The 15,964-nt window shown below is 54.0% G+C and overlaps 1 protein-coding gene across 3 annotated transcripts; it reads left to right on the top strand.

Moving 5' to 3' along the window:
- The first annotated feature begins 4,027 nt into the window (after nucleotides 1–4,027).
- Nucleotides 4,028–15,947, top strand: TNFRSF1A (TNF receptor superfamily member 1A). Of its 3 annotated transcripts, XM_064478961.1 has the most exons (10): nucleotides 4,031–4,342; nucleotides 11,057–11,210; nucleotides 11,434–11,562; nucleotides 11,787–11,936; nucleotides 12,092–12,170; nucleotides 13,714–13,781; nucleotides 13,905–14,018; nucleotides 14,318–14,346; nucleotides 14,552–14,834; nucleotides 14,963–15,947. In XM_064478961.1, exons 1-10 carry the CDS (start codon nucleotides 4,304–4,306, stop codon nucleotides 15,253–15,255), a joined length of 1,338 nt encoding a protein of 445 aa, XP_064335031.1. In that variant the 5' UTR covers nucleotides 4,031–4,303; the 3' UTR covers nucleotides 15,256–15,947. The 3 variants fall into 3 exon arrangements, with proteins under 3 accessions (XP_064335030.1, XP_064335031.1, XP_064335032.1); XM_064478960.1 differs by having other exon boundaries at nucleotides 4,028–4,342; nucleotides 13,714–14,018; XM_064478962.1 differs by lacking the exon at nucleotides 4,031–4,342 and having other exon boundaries at nucleotides 11,070–11,210; nucleotides 11,342–11,562; nucleotides 13,714–14,018.
- Nucleotides 15,948–15,964: the final 17 nt, after the last annotated feature.

The following is a 15,964-nucleotide window of genomic DNA, read 5'->3' as shown; positions in this document are numbered from 1 at the left end:
GAACCCTGGCTTCCAGACGCCTGGTTCTTTTCCTGATTCCAGCATCTGACCTGGAATCCAGAATTTACCTTTCCTCGTCCTCTTTGGGGCCTTTCCCCTGCTGCCTTGTCTTACTCAATTATAATTATACATATTGATGTAATTGTATATGAAATAATTGATAAAGATATAATTATATTTATTGATATTATATACTTAATTGTAATCTCCCTGTCCTGAGGAGCCAGGAGCTGAATTTTGAGACAGAGCGGGAGATGATGGCGGGAGCGGGAAGGTAGAAAAGGTTGTGATGAGGAACTGACGTGATGATGCCTGACTTCCCTTTCCCAGACTCAAGCTGATGCGGGAAAAACGGTGGTGTCACAAGAGTTCCCTCCGTCAGAGCCCTCAGGTTCAGCCTGTCCTGGTGGCTCTTTGCCACAGCGTAGCCTCCACCCTGCTCTGCCCCGCCCCAACTCCCTCTCCCCTGGCTGGGTGGGCAGGACCTGCTGGACAAAACAGGAGCCACTGAGGATGACAGCAATCCTTCCCTCAGCCCTTCCTTGCCCTGCCTCCCCCAGCCCACGTTGGAGTGTCTCCTGGCCTGAAGTATTTCCAGCCTGAGATGTTTCCTTCTCTCCTCCATCCCTCATCGACATGTTAAAAATAGTTTATTTCCTCCATCAGCACACAAACACACAAGCCTTCTGATCATTATGCAAGGCACCACAAGTTAAATTAAAACTTATTTATTCTATTATTCATTTTTATATTAATACATTACATGATTCAAGATAAAGTGAATTTTAAAAGCAAACAAGTGCCAGTTCGGGGGAGGAGGGAGTAGATGAGGGCAGGTGCCCGCGTTAGGGGGCAGGCATTTTTCTAGAGTGTTTGTTGAAAGCGGCAGGCGCCAGCACAGGTGCATCACGCGGGCAGTTACCCACAGGGGGCACACCCAGGAGCGGTGCTGCTGAGCGCCCCTAGTCTCTCTGTCGCAGGTTAATCAGAGTTAGAGGAGAGAGGTCATGGTGTCTCATTTTCCTTATCGGGCTTATACGGCCAAGTGCCTTGCACAAGTTCACGACTCCTCCAGGACCAGCCAGGAAGCCAGGCTTCCAGGGACCCAGCCTGTCTCCCTGTGACACATGGAGTTGGAATGGCAGGGCTGGGGCTAGAACCCACGTCACCCCGACTGAGAGTCCAGTGCCCTTTCGGTGACTCTGTGCTGCTGTGGGGTGTGTGTGAGAGAGACACGTGATGGAGGGTGCCCTCTGCCATCTGAAGCTCTTTTCTCTGGAGCATCCTTTGCTCCACAAGCCCTAATGGCCAATTCTGTCATCCTCTAGTTTGCCCCACTCCTATTCCTGTGTCTCTCTGTCTCCATCACCATCATTTCTTCTTCCCCTGGAGGGATTATGGTCATACTCTCATATCCTCCGAGAAACTGGTTAGCTGCCCATATAACTGGATCCACCCACCTCTCACTATCTTCTTTTAATCAGAATTTTATTGAACAGCCTAATACCACATTTCTGAAGACTTTAAACTTGCTGAATAAGTAGGCGTTTATCCTAAACACTGAAAGCAATTCTTTTGTGGTGAGCTATGTGTCACGGCCTTGACCGTTGGCGCAGACTGTTAAAAATTCCTTGTAACCTTAAAAGTAGGACATTGAAGTTGTTATTGTTTTTTTTTTTAAAAAAAAACCTTTATTGTGGTATGATTCCTGTACAGTAAAGTACACATATTTCAAATGTACAATTTGATGAATTTTGATAGATGTCTACATCCATGAAACCACCATCACAATCAAGATAGGTAACAGTTCCTTCACTCCCCAAGAGGTGCAATTTCCGAATTCCCAATTTATCCTTTCCTGCCCCTTTTAATCCCTGGTAACCATAAGTTTGTTCTCTACACCTGTGAGTCTTTTTCTGTTTTGTAGATAAGTTCATTTGTGTCCTTTTTTTTTAAGATTCCACATTTAATCGATATCATAAGGCATTTTTCTTTCTCTTTCTGGCTTATTTCACTTAGAATGACAATCTCCAGGTCCATCCATGTTGCTGCAAATGGTGTTGTTTTATTCTTTTTTATTGCTAAGTAGTATTCATATATATACACACACACGCACACATATATATTCATATATATATATATATCTCACATCTTTTTATCCAGTCATCCGTCGATGGACATTTGGGTTGTTTCCATGTCTTGACTACTGTAAATAGTGCTGCTGTGAACATTGTGGGTGCATGTGTCTTTTAGAATTATATTTTTCTCCGGATATACGCCCAGGAGTGGGATTGTTCGATCATATGGTAATGTTATTCATTGTTAATACAAACTATTAACATTGCTACCACTTACGGAGAATGAATTTAGTATGAGGCAAACACTTGCTAAACACTTTACGTGCAAGTATTCCTCAGTGCATGTGCTGTGAGGGGTACCGGCCTGTTTCCTGGTTTTAGGTGAGGCTGCAGCTCTCCTCTTCACACTAGAAACTGGGCCATCTGACTCCTGCACTTGACTTCAATGACCCTGCTTCTTCAAGAGCTTTGCTTTGGGCCCACTCTTACTGTACTTGGAGCCTACCTGGGTGTTGGTGAAGGTGACCTCCTTCCTCTGTGAGTCCAGCTTTAACCATCTTGTTCCTCAGAAGCTAGAGGATGGGCTGGAGTGAAGTCAGCCAGAGGTGGGGGTATCCAAGCTCCACTCACATCTATAGACGCTCTGCCCCTGGGATCGCAGAGGGGAGACCAGGGAGGACCAGGTAGGGTGGATCCCAGGGTGAGGATTCAGCTGATAGATCAGGAGGAAAAGGGGCCAGGAGCTCTGATGCAAAGTCACAAAGCCCTGGCACCTCCTGTCTGGTCCCCCGCATTTCTAGCGGACCTCAACAGCTGGAGAACCCCAGGCCTGGACTGGCTATAGAGTAGGTCATTGTGTCCAGAGAATGTTCTGGTGAATGTTGTACCCTTGTTGTGGGATTCATTTGGGAAGTGTCCTGCTAGGATGGGAGTGGCATAAAATACTCAAAGAGTCAGGGTGTGGGGCCTGACTGAAAAGGACGAATGGAAAAGAGGCAAATGTCTGTCATAGCAAAATGGGACTGAAGCCAGGAATCTAGGGTCTTAGCTGGCTCTGCAGGGAACATGACTTGCCTGTCCCTCAGCCTCAGTTTTCTCATCTGTAAAAGCAGGGGTGGGGGATTGGCTGCAGGAAATTGCCTCCGAGGTCAGCTAGGATTGATGTATCTGAATACTTGGGAAAAGGGCACGGGGAATGGACTGGCCATACCTGATGGAGAGATGGGTAACTCCACAGCATCCTCACCGATGTGATCTCACTAATCCTCGTGGTACCACCTTCCCCACCAAGGTAGGCCATCACCGTCACTCTCATTGAATAACCAAGGTCTGTCTTGTGGGAGGTCCTGCGTTGTTTGGAGGCAGAGCCAGGATTAGCAGGTGGGGGCCCCGCAGGGCAGAGACTGGATGGGCTATAGCCCCATTCAGGGTTAGGACTGACTCTGAAGTTTGGGTTAGAGGGGTCAGTTCCCAAGAAAGTGGGAGCTTAGGGTGTCAGTGGAGAACTCTGGGGAAAAGAGAAGAGGTCCTAAGGAAGACTGAGGCATCAGGTGCTTGTCCATCTGTCCAGGCTCAAAAAATCCTTAGAGCAACTGCATGAGATAGGGTCTCTCTGTTTTGCAAACTGGAACCCAGGCTCCGAGAGTCTGTCCCAGACCACCCAGCTAAAAAGTAGAGAATTCTGATCTGGAACCCAGGGAGTCGGACTCCAAAGCCCTGAGTCCTTTACTGCCATTCATTTGGGAAAGGCCGGGTGGTGGTGGGGAGTCGGGCGCCCCTAGGTGTTTGGCGGGGAGTGATCAGACTGGCTGCTGGACCCGGGCCGCCGGTGCCTCGGACTGGCTGCGAAGGGTTAAGGAACGTTGGCCCCCACCTCCTGCCTCCTCCCGCCTCCTCCCGCCTCCACCCCCGGCTCTTCCTGTCCCGAGGTTGCAACACCCCATTTGCCTTCCCCTCCCACCTCCTCCTCCTCTCTGCTTTAATTTTCTCCGAGTTCTCCGAACTCAGGCTTCAGTCCTGGCCTTCCGGGTTTGAGGGCCCTGGGACCGGGCTGTGATCTCTGCCCCAGTCTCAACCCTCAACTCCCCGACCCAACGCCCGGGATCCACTTGGGACCTCGGGTCCGGTAGGTCCCGGCTCATCCTGGGACTGTGTCACTACCACAGTCGTCTAGCCGCCCAGGCCTGAGCCCTGATGGGGGAGTGAGAGGCCCCAGCTGGCCGGACATGGGCCTCCCCACCGTGCCTGGCCTGCTGCTGCCCCTGGTGAGTCCGGGGACCAAGGGCCGGAGTGGGCAGGTGGGCGAGGGGCGCCTGGGGCAGAGAGGGCTGAGGGCCAAGGGCCGAGGGCCGAGGGCCTGTGTGGCTCGACCTCAAACATGGCCCATTCATCTGCTGCCCTGAGTCCGGGGCACGGGAGTCTGGAAGGCCAGGAGGGGAAGGGAGCTGGGCCCCGAGAGCAGAAAAAGTTTGCTGGGGCTGGGGGTGCCCAGAAATGTGGGGGCAGGTGACCCACTGGGGAAAGGAAAGGAGTGGAAGAAGAAAGGTTGTTCCTCTCTGGGTCCTGATGGTTCAGAATTCTGTCTGGCGGGTCCCCTGGCTGCCTGGGAGCATGTTGGGCTGTGGAGAGGTGAGGCTGCCATGGGCCTGGCCTAGCAGACCCTGCTGGAGGCCAGGAGCTGGATACTGGGAAAGTGGGGAAACTGAGTCTGGGAGATGCAATGGGCTGGGGAGAGCGTGGTCGGGATGCTGTGTGTTGGGGGCATTCGGGAGAGGAGTGGGAAACTGGTTGGGGTCAGGCAACTCCGAGGCCTCCCCAGGCCCAGGCCTCCCACCTGGGGGGCATTCTTCACCCTTGGTCTGTGGCCCCTGTCTGTTAGACTGACCCCCCTCCACAGTCTCAGAACCCCTGTGCCTGCCCCCCATCCCCCTCCCACAGACCCAAACAACAGATTGCTTCTTTCTTTCTCCTACAGCTCAGTTTGGGGAAGTTGGTAGACAGTTGTTTTCGTCACTGGAAAATGTCCCTTTCTCTTGCCTCAGCCTTGTTTCAGTGTATCCCTGATTCCTCCGTGTCCTGGAGTCTTCCTGGGCAGAGACCCCTGGCCCCCTCCCCCACCTAGTCAGGGTAGGGGGGACTGCGCTGGCCACTTTCTTCAGGGGTCTGGCCCTTCCCAGGCCCAAACACCCCCCCCACTTGCCTCCCCCCACCTCCTCTCCCCAGGGTCTTCTACCATCTCCCCTAATCACTCCTTCCTTTTCTGCCAAGTCTCCCAGAAGCCTCCTTCAACTTCTCAGAATCTCCTTTGTGAACCTTTCCTCTCCAGTTCCTCACTCTCCCTCTTTGCCCGGGTCCACATTTCTCGACCCTGACTGCCCACGCAGCAGCTCTCTCCCTCATGGCCCCTCTTCTGCTCTCCCTTGGCCCATCCTTCCCTTGTCTCTAGGCTGCCCTTCTGCCAGCCCCCCGCCCCGCTCCAGGTGCCCTGCCTTCCTACTTCTCTTTTCTCCGGGGAGTATTTCACCTGCCTGATTCCTGGCTCCCTCAGGTACCAGCTGCCTAGACTTGAGCAGCTTATGTAACCCCTCCACGCCTTGTTTCTTTATCTTTAAGACGGACACAATATCACAACACCATAATGTAGTTCTGGACATGAAACAGATTGGTACATATTAAGTACTCAGCTTCTGTGTGCCTGCTCTGTGCTAGACACTCTTTCAGGTGCTGGGATTACAGCAGTGAACAAAATCTCTGCCTTCATGGAATCTACATTCTAGAAGAGGAACAGGGTATATAGCAAACAGAAAGCACTCAAAAAACGTTAGTTTTTATCCTGTTAGTAATAGTAGTGGTGGTGGTGATTACTCAGTCGCTACTGTGTTTGGAAAACAGAGGGAACAGGGAGCCTGAAGAGAGAAAGGAATGAGCCTGGGGCTGTGGCTGGTGTGATGCTAAGGGACCAAGATCAGCCCGGAGCTGGAGGGGAAACAGGAGGTCTGAAGTGCTGGGCAAGGCTGTCTGTGAGATCTCCAGCTGCCCGCCACTCAGCAGGCAATGCCGGGGACGCTGTGTGTGTGTGTGTGTGTGTGTGTGTGTGTGTGTGTGTGTGTGTGTGTGTGTGTGCACACTTGTGTCAGTGTGTGGGGTGGAGGTGTGGAGAGAGGGGAGAATACAGGAGAGACTAGGACAGGGCACACAAGATCTTGCTGCTCTCAAAGAGCTTCTTGGAGCCTAGACAGCTTACAGCAAAAAATGATTTTCAAGTATCTGGGGGGAAATGTCCACAAAAGCGTTGTGGAGTGATGTCTGGAACACTGATGGGAGGCAGGACCAAGAGGGGCGTGAGCGCCGTCCTGTTGCCTTTTCTGCTTGGCAGATCTCAACCCCAGTGCCTGGCTTCTGGAGCTCTCCTTGCAGAGATGCAGAGCCCACAGTCGCCTGCCTCTGACTCAACCAAGAGCACAAGCCAAGCACAAGCAGTGTGTTCATTTTGTGCATTTATCTCAGCATCCTTGGCAGCCCTATGGGACCTGCACCTTGCTGGTGCTCCTTAACTGTTTGTTGAGTGAATAAAGGATGGAATGAGGGAGGGAACGCCTTCAGAGAGAAGTGGTTTTGGAGCTGAGATTTGAAGTCCCGGACTAGCAGGAAACTAGAGAGAAGGGGAACTGGTTTAAGGGAGAGCAGAGGACTGGAGAGATGGGATTTTGTGTTGGGAGCTGGTGGTGGCAGGAAGCTGAGCACCTTGGCTGGAGGGGAAGGACCCTGCTGAGGAACAAGAGAAATGAGAAGGAGAAAATTGGAGAAAGTGGGGGGATGGGAGGAGAGAAGCTTCTTTACTGTGGTCCCCAGTAGAGGAATCCATTCATTCATTCATTCATTCATAAATGGTTCTCTCAGGGCAGCTGCAGCTGGGAATGTGTTCAGAACAGCAGTGAGGTAGTTCTGCAAGTCCTCATTCAGGGAAGGAGGGACCCACAGAAATGATGTTTGAGGAAAACTCCCACAACTGTGGTTGCAAGTTGAAGCCTGCATGCAGATAAGAAAGTGTGTGGGATGGATTGGGGCTGGAAAGAGGCTGGAAGACAGTTGCAGTGATCTGGGCTGAGGCAACCCACGGGCTTGGAGAGGCCTGAGAGATGGCCGCAGAAGGCCTGGGCAGATGAACCACAGACCCGGCTGCAGCAGGGGAGGGATGGGGCCTTGAGGAGAGAAGGGTGGCAAAGGTCTCCGCATTGATGCTGTGAAGTAGGTGGTGTGAGATTTGTCCAGGCCCGGAGGTTGATGGATTTCGTTTGGAGTGTGTTAAGGGTCCAGGGACTAGCCAAGTAAAGAGCGTATCTAACAGGCTAGAGCAAGGTTCTCAGACTCTTATCCGCCTCTGTGTCCTCTGTACATGCTACCTTCACTCACCCGGCATTCTCAGGAGAGGAGTCTCGTCAGCATCTCCAGTGAGGGTGTGTGCGTGCGTGCCTGTGTGTGGGAAGGAGAGCGATGCGGCTCTCTCCTGGAGATAAACATATGCCTACGGAGCAGGGGAGCACTGACTCCCCTCTTCCCACTTTGATCGTCACTGGCTTTAACTGGAGTGGAAGACAGAGTCATAAAATCAACCAGCCAATCAATCCATGTTTATTTTGCTCCCCGAGCTCTGGGTGCCAAGCATGAGATTATCTCTGACCAACACACTCTTTCTGATCTCTTGTGACATGGTTTATGGTCTGTCTGGGGACATCATACCTACTTACCCAAGGTAGTTATATCATGGTGAAAGCCCAAAATAGATACGGTTAATTCATGTCTTTAAAGTTCATGGGGTGGGGTGGGGTTAGCCTCAATGGAAGGCTGCAGGGGAGGGAGACGCGTCTCAGCTGGGCCTTGGAGAAATGCAGGTCGTGAGCTCCTCAAAGCTTTTGACCACACGTGTTTTAACGTAATGAACAAATTAATGTGGGATGGGACAGCGAAGCGGTCCCCAGGCAGCTGGTTTGGAGTCAGACCACAGGGTCGCTTGCTCTCAGCTCCCCCGCCCCCACTCTGCAGCCCCAGCACCGGAAGTCACACTTAAAAGCCTCCCCAGGCGGAAGTTGTGGGGGAGTTGGAGGGGTGCTGGGCCACCCCCTCAACTGTCTCTCCACAGGCACCTCCAGCTTCCTGCCCTTCCCCAGCTCCAGGCGATGGCACTCAGGCTGGCTGGGGTCTGGGGTCTGGGCCCTCAGAACTCACCTCCTACTTCTGCTGTTTTGCTGCAACACGCAGCTGCTAAGCATATGCTCTCTGGAGCCAGCTGGCGCCAAGGAAGCATGCCCACTGGTGGGGTCTGGCTCTTGGGGTCAGAATGGGCCGGCTAGGGCACTGCTGGGGGTTGGGGGAGACTCGGGAAATAGGGCTGGTTATCTTCTGACCCTTCTTGCTTACGCCCTCCCTCCTAGAACTGGGTGTTCAGGACTCTAGAGTTTTTCCTGTGCTGCCAGTGGGCTTGTGGGAAGGGCTGTGGAGAGTCAGAACTGGCCTTATTTCCTAGGGATTGTCTGGGGACCCCAAGACGGCCCCCCAAGTCCAACCTAACTGGCCAGAACCAGCCAGGCTATGGGAAGGCAGTGAACCCCGGCAGGAGGGCAGCCTTGGTTTGCTCCTTGCTGGAACTGGGGAGTGTCGGGGGCTCACAGGATAACCCAGGGAAAGGGTTTATCTGTAGGGGGACTGGTTGAACCAGGAGGAGGAGCCCAGAGGGGCCGAGTCTAAAGGAAGGATACTGAGGTGGGAAGGAGCTGAGTGGCCCTCAGGGAGGGGCGGGGAGTGGCCTGATAGGAGGAAGCCAGGGGTCGACAGAGACTTCCTTTTGAGATGGGATGGGATAGGGAGCCGTTTCCCGAAAAAGTGGGCCAAGAGGGACTGAGGTCCCTCCCTGACTCTTTGGAGGAGGAGGCGGGGAGGAAAGGGGGCACTGCGTGGGGACTGGAGGGAGAGGCTGGCCCCCAGGAGGAAAGGATTAGACAGGATCCCGTTGCGGGCTGGTCCCTTCAGCCTTTCTGCTGACTCATGACCCTTGAGGAGCTGGGGAAGCTGCTGGTTCCCTCTCCCTCCCTAGGTCTCCTCCCGCCCTCTGGCCTGAGTCACTGGGCGGAGCTTCTGGGAAAAGATTTCCCTTTCCCGGATCTGACTTAACCCCCCAAGTGCTGGAGAGTGGTGGTGGGGGGCATGTGGCCTGAGAAAGCCCCCCTCCCTTCCTCCTGGGAAACTTTTTCTTTACAGGCCAGTCGTCCCTGGAAGTCTTCCCGCAGGCTGTCCCGGAACCAGAGCCCCCCAGTTCTTTTTCCTGACTCTGTCTCTGCCCCTTGGCTTTGCTCCCAGGCGCCTGGATGGAATTCCAAGTGCCAGTGACCTTAGGTGCTGCGAGCTCTCTTCGGGGAAAGGAACCACACTTTCAAGATTGGGAAGTTCTTCCCATAAACACCCCAAGCTCTTCCTGTTGCCCTGGAAGGGGAGCTGGCACAGTGCTGGAGTGGCCAACCCTGCAGGAGGGTTTCTGGGCCTTGTGGCTGAGGCTGGGGCTTCTGGGCAGCTGCAGCGACACTCAGTGGGTGACTAGGGTGGGACCTGCCTACCAGCCTACCTGCTTCAGGCTGCCAAGCCCTCCGATCCCTGTCCCTGTCCCTGTCCTGGTCCTGGTCCTGGTCCTGGTCCCAGTCCGGGCCCGGTCCCGGTCCTGGGCTGGGGAGTCTGTGATCTGATTAGTCTGTAGTTCCTAAGGTTTAACATCCTTGGAGGACGTCCTCTTATGGTTAGGTAAAGCGAATTTTATAGCAGAGAAAAAAAAGTCAAGGTCAGGGAAAACCAGGGAAAGGTGGTAGGAGATGAAAAAGCGAAGTCTAGGTTGGAGTGCAGCCCTGCCTCCTGGCTGTGCCGTCCCAGCTCTGAAGCCAGGGCTGGGACAGTGATTCTGAGGCTGCCTGTGGGCTTGGCCTGAGGCTGGAAAACTGGCCTCCCAGGATGCCCCTGTGTGCAGAGGGACTCCCTGGCACACCCTCAGCTCCCAGCTTGATGGTTGTTTGAGCCGATCCCTATCTGGCCAGCATTAGTTGCGTATAACCTACATGCCTTTGCCCACTCTTCATCACCTGCCTACCTCATCCCTGACCCTGAACCTTTTTTTCCACTCCCCTCCCAATCTGGGGTACTTGTACAGATTTAGTGGTGGGAGGAGATGCAGCAAGGAGTCTGAGGGCAGGATCCTGTGTGAGGTTTTGGTACAAATTTATGAAGAAACTCTTGTGGGGGGTCGATATAGCTCAGTGGTAGGGCACATGCTTAACATGAATGAGGTCCTGGGTTCAATCCCCAGTCCTTCCATTAAAAAAAAATTTAAAAACAAACAAGCAAACAAAAAAACCCTTCCTCTTGCCTCTGCCCACTGCCCAGGAATGGTGTCCACAGGAACATCACTCACCTCCACTCCAATCTGAGTTTACAAACATGCTTTTCCCGGCATAACATAATACAGGCAAGTGCCCAGATCCTAACTGTTCACCTCGGTGAATGTTCAGAGTGAACACGCTGTGAATGCGGTGCCTAGATGGAGAAACACCACCCCAATCTGTTGGAAGGGTGGTGTTTGGAAGGGAGCTTGTTGGAAGGGCCAGAGGTAACTGAAGTAACCTGCTTGTTCCCAGCCCAAAGAAGTGCTTGAACATCTTAAGGATGATATACAGCCCGGCCTGGGTTCTACCAGCCTTGAGCTGGAGGGACAAAAATGAACACACAGGACAAGTAGAGGACTATTAAGATGGTGTGGCGCCAACAGCTAAGCTTGGAGGAAAATGTGGAGTGTGAGCGGGAGTGGCCTGGGGAGAATGTTCCACCGGGAAAGGGCTTGAGCTGGAAGGGTCTTAGACTTGCTACCTCGAAGCCCCCCACCCCTGATGGGGCCTCCTCCATCCAACTCCTGATGGGGCCTCCTCCATCCGACTCTTCCCCAGGTGCTCTGGGCTCTGCTGGTGGATGTGTACCCCACAGGGGTTCATGGACTGGTCCCTCACCCCGCGGACCGGGAGAAGAGAGAGAGTTTGTGTCCCCAGGGAAAATACAGCCACCCTCAAAATAGTTCCATTTGCTGCACAAAGTGCCACAAAGGTAGGAGGCAGGGGTAACCCTGGGACTCTTGCATTACAGGGCCTTGCTGCTTCTAGGTGTTCAGGAACCTGGGGTCCCTGACTTTGCTCCCACTCCTGGGCTGGGAGTTTCTCCCTCCTTTCCTCTCCTAGAGACTTCAGGAAGTGCCCTGGCGGTCCTCCCTGGCCTGGGGCCCTTTCCCCGAGCTCTTGGCTGCAGCCTGACCCTGACACCCCGATCACAGGCACCTACCTGTACAACGACTGTCCGGACGTGGGGCGGGACACGGACTGCAGGGAGTGTCCCAACGGCACCTACACTGCTTTAGAGAACCATCTCAGACAATGTCTGAGCTGCTCCAAGTGCCGGAAGGGTGAGTCCCAGGAGGGGGCGGCGCTCTAAACAGACCATGTCAGGTGGGTGTTCAGAGGGGTGTGCGCGTCTGTCTCTGGGGAGGGTGTATGAATCTGTGCGCTGGGGGTGGGCAGGGACGTGTGTGCACCTGTGAGTGAGTGCACGGGTGTGAGCGTGTGTTACACAGAGAGACATATAGCTGGTGGATGGTGAGGACTCATAGCCCTCTCCTCCCCTCACCAGAGATGGCCCAGGTGGAGATTACTCCTTGTGCAGTGGACCGGGACACTGTGTGCGGCTGCAGGAAGAACCAGTACCGACAATATTGGAGTGAGACGCATTTCCGGTGCCTGGACTGCAGCCACTGCCCCAACGGCACGGTGCATCTCTTCTGTGAGTATGGCTCTCCCAACCCCTCTCCTCGCCCCGTCTCTGCAGGAAGGTCTCCTCTTGCTTTACCCCTGCCCCTCTGAGAGCTGTCCCTCCAGTCCTCAGGGCATGGAGAGGGTAGGCACCCTCTTTCAGTCCTGCTGCATCTCTCCCCACAGGCCAGGAGAGACAGGACACTGTCTGCAACTGCCACTTGGGGTTCTTTCTAAGAGATAACAAGTGTGTCTCCTGTGCTAAGTGAGTACTTCTGGGGCACTAGATCGGGAGTGCAGGGTGTGGGATGGGGAGGCTGTGGGAGGACCCACCAGCCAGACAGGAGCCCAGGGTGCTCTGGCTCCTACTGGCTGTTTGGGTGGAAGACACTTCATGTCAAGATAACCAGACAGTCCTGCCTGCTGCCAGCTTATTCCAAAAATCTTAAGAAGTCTTTGTGGATAGAGGCTCATACCTGCCAGGGACTCACAGTTCTTTTTAGACATTCAGATTTTTTTCCGAAGACATTCAGATTCTTGGGTGACAGGCTCTACTGTTGATTCTAGGAACGTATTTTTACATCACTGAAATCAGCCTGCATCTTACAACAATTGATGGTGTATCATGGCTTAATTGACAGCTCTCTCTGTGTAGGATGTAAATAATGGTGCCCCTAATTGATGGCATCTTGGGTTTGATGCAGTATGGTTTTTTCTCCCCAGCTCCTTTGACCAGGCCTCCTCACTCCTGACTCTTTCTGAACAGCAAGAGGCTGTTCTTGCACACTCGCTTGCAAAGAGGAAACTGAGGGCTCTAACATTGAACTACCATTGGTTTAAATATCAGCCTAGCCGCTTACTGGCTGTGCCACCTTGGACAAGTGACTTAACATCTCTGAACCTTTAAAGTAAGGATAATGACAGCTGGTTGGCAAAGTTGTAAGAACCACAAAAAATATAGCTAGAGAGTGTCTGACAAGAAACTATTTTCTTGTTTCCATCAAGTTTCCTCTCTTCTCCTTGAAAGAGCTTTACATCCATTCCCTGTGGTTCCTGCCACGCGCTTGTTATGTGGGTAAGATGACCTCTCCCTGCTTTCAGATTCCTGCTGAGAACCCACCTTCTCAAGTTCCTTCTTGGACCTCTGATGTAGTTCTCATCAGTCCATGCTGCCCAGTGCCAGCTCCCAACACGGGAAAATGCACTCATTCTAGAGTGTTCTCTGGCCACCCCCAGCAATATATATTTTTAAATTGCTCACCTGTGTGCTAAACCCCTCTCTCAAAGTGAAGTGTTGTCACTAGCAGTGTCGTCTAGAGAAAAAGCTCTTTGAACTCTCTTGGCCACAGATTCTCACCAGGAAAACAGTGATGAAATAACGATTCAATGACAGTCTCGATTTATCAAGTGCTTACTATATGTCACGCGTAATTTCTCACTTTCTCCTCAACCTGACAGGGGGTAGGGTGCCTAGTTTCCTGATGAGGAAACTGAGGCTTACAGGTGAAGTGACTTGTCTGAAGTCACACTGCTAGCCAATGAATGGGCTGGAATTTATACCTGACTCTGACTGCTTTGAACTTTTTCTACACAGTCTCTTCAAGATCAACTCCAGCTCTAAAATTAAGTGATTCTGGGATTAACTAATGTTTCTTTCCTCTGCATCAATTCCCAAGATGGGTGTAATTTCCAAGATATCAAGAGATAGCTAAAATATCTGTAAAGCGAAGAATTTCCAACTATCTATGCGTTTTTTTCCTTTTTTTCCCCCTGAATTCCTCCTACGGTGGGCCCCTACTCTCTTTTAGGTGTAAGAGCCTAGAGTGTGAGAAGTTATGTCCAATCGTATCTGAAACTCGGAAATCTCAGGACCCAGGTGAGGCGAAATATCCTAGTGCGCATGCGCACCGGCCCTCTCCGTCTTGCCCCTGCCCCCGTCCATCCAGCCCTGTCGCCTCCCGCTGCCCTTGCCCTCTGACCGCAGTCAGCTTGTCTCCAGGCACCATCGTGCTGTTGTCCCTGGTGATCGTCTTCGGTCTTTGCCTGGCATCCTTCCTCTTCATTGGCTTAGTGTGCCGCTACCAACGGTGGAAGCCCAAGCTCTACTCCATTAGTGAGTGGCGCCTTCCGGAAGGGAAAGGGTGCTGATGGGGATGTGGGAGGCGGCTGGGTGGGTGGGATGCACAGGCGTGGAGGGAAATGAGGTTCCTTTAGTTCGCTGCCAAGGACCCCACTGGCACAAGGTGGCCCTGGATGGCTGGTGAGAGGTAGTCCTGCATCAGCAGTTCTCGCGTCCCAGGGGCCACATCGGCCCTGAAGCATGTCACCACAAGTGCCCACCGCCAGCCCCAGTACCGGCGCCACGGCTGAGAGGAAGTGAAATTTCTGACGCTCTGTTTCTTTTTTTCTCAGTTTGTGGGAAATCGACACCTGTAGAGGAGGTAAGATGAAAGCGAGGGAACTAACCTCGGTCTTCCCTGACTGTCCACCGTCATATTTTAACACCCAAATCACCCGGATCACCTTTCGCCCGGGGGCTCCCCTAACTCCCTCAAGCCCCAACTCCCATCCGGAATCCAGAATAACGAGGGCTAGGGCAGTTTTTCCTCTTCCCCTCTCACTAAAACTCTGCTCTCTCTCCTTCAGGGGGAGCCGGAGCCCCTGGCCCTGAGCCCAAGCTTCAGTCCCCCCACGGGCTCCAGTCCCGTCCCAGACTTCATTTCCGCCTCTAGTCCCACCTTCACCCACTGTGACTGGTCCAACTTCAGAGTTGCATCACCCCTCAGAGAGGTGGCCCCGCCCCACCAGGGGGCTGGCGCCATTCTCTCCCTCCCTGCGCCTCCAGCCTCCACTCCCGTCCCCACTCCTGTTCAGCAGTGGGAGGCCGGCGCCCACAGCGCCCACAGCGCCCCGGCTCAGCTCGCAGACTGTGAGTTCCTCATTCATCCCGGCGGGGAGCCGGGGCCGGGGATGCGGGTGGGCGGGGCGCCCGAGGCGCGGGGGCGGGGCCGGGAGGGCCGCTGCTCCCGTCTCACCGAGCCGCCCGCCCGCCCGCAGCCGACCCGAGAACGCTGTATGCGGTGGTGGACGGCGTGCCCCCAACGCGCTGGAAGGAGTTCATGCGGCGGCTGGGGCTGAGCGAGCACGAGATCGAGCGGCTGGAGCTGCAGAACGGGCGCTGCCTGCGCGAGGCACAGTACAGCATGCTGGCGGCCTGGAGGCGGCGCACCCCGCGGCGCGAGGCCACGCTGGAGCTGCTGGGACGCGTGCTCCGGGACATGGACCTGCTCGGGTGCCTGGAGGACATCGAGGAGGCGCTGGGCGGCCCCGCCCCCGGCCTTCCCCGGTGAGGCCACGCCCCGCCTCCTGGGGGCCGCCCCGAGGACGGCTGCTTCCTGCCCCCTGGGCAGCTCGGAAGGACCTTCGAGATGCCCTCTGGACCCCCTTTTTTCTGGAGAGGAAGGTCTTGGAGGAGCAAGCATGATCTAGCAGCCACTCACCTGGTGCTACTCCCTTAGTGTACATAGCTTTTCTCAGCTCCCGGTCAGGTGTGTGTGTGTGTGTGTGTGTGTGTAATATGGGGGAGGGGAGTGTCCTCGTGAGAAAGGCTGGGTTTGTGTGTGTGTGTGTGTGTGTGTGTGTAATATGGGGGAGGGGAGTGTCCTCGTGAGAAAGGCTGAGTTGTGTGTGTGTGTAATATAGGGTGGGGGGAGAGTGTCCTCGCGAGAAAGGCTGAGTGTGCCAGGAGCCCAAGGCCGTGGTTGCAGGGAAGAGGGGCGCCATGCCTCATTGCCCATTTTGGACTTGGAGAACCCAGCAAGGCTGCTTGGCAGCCCCTTGTTGGTCCCTGAGCCTGTTTCACAGTAGATAAGCAATCTTTTTATCCAGTATGTACACTAATAGAAACCTGGCACCCTTTGTCCCCTGCCTGAACAAACACAGAGTAAGATGAACTGTCCCAAGGCAGGGGAGGCACAGAACCATGGGGCCTCCTGCCGGGAGCTGTGTTCTTTTGTAAATACACTAAAACTCTCCAGTTAAAGCTCTCCTCTTGGAGGA

The sequence above is a fragment of the Camelus dromedarius genome, chromosome 25 (genome assembly GCF_036321535.1).
Source record: "Camelus dromedarius isolate mCamDro1 chromosome 25, mCamDro1.pat, whole genome shotgun sequence".
NCBI classification, from domain to species: domain Eukaryota; kingdom Metazoa; phylum Chordata; class Mammalia; order Artiodactyla; family Camelidae; genus Camelus; species Camelus dromedarius.
The sequence above is the reverse complement of the archived record's forward strand: the minus strand, read 5'-3'. Positions and strand labels throughout refer to the sequence as shown.

What these genes read in the sequence shown, in the direction of transcription:
- TNFRSF1A (XM_064478960.1), top strand. Translation starts at nt 4,304, where the DNA reads ATGGGCCTCCCCACCGTGCCTGGCCTGCTGCTGCCCCTG. An exon ending in AATCGACACCTGTAGAGGAG is followed by an intron (nt 14,347 to 14,551) that starts GTAAGATGAAAG and finishes TCTCTCCTTCAG; the next exon opens with GGGGAGCCGGAGCCCCTGGC. An exon ending in CCCGGCTCAGCTCGCAGACT is followed by an intron (nt 14,835 to 14,962) that starts GTGAGTTCCTCA and finishes GCCCGCCCGCAG; the next exon opens with CCGACCCGAGAACGCTGTAT.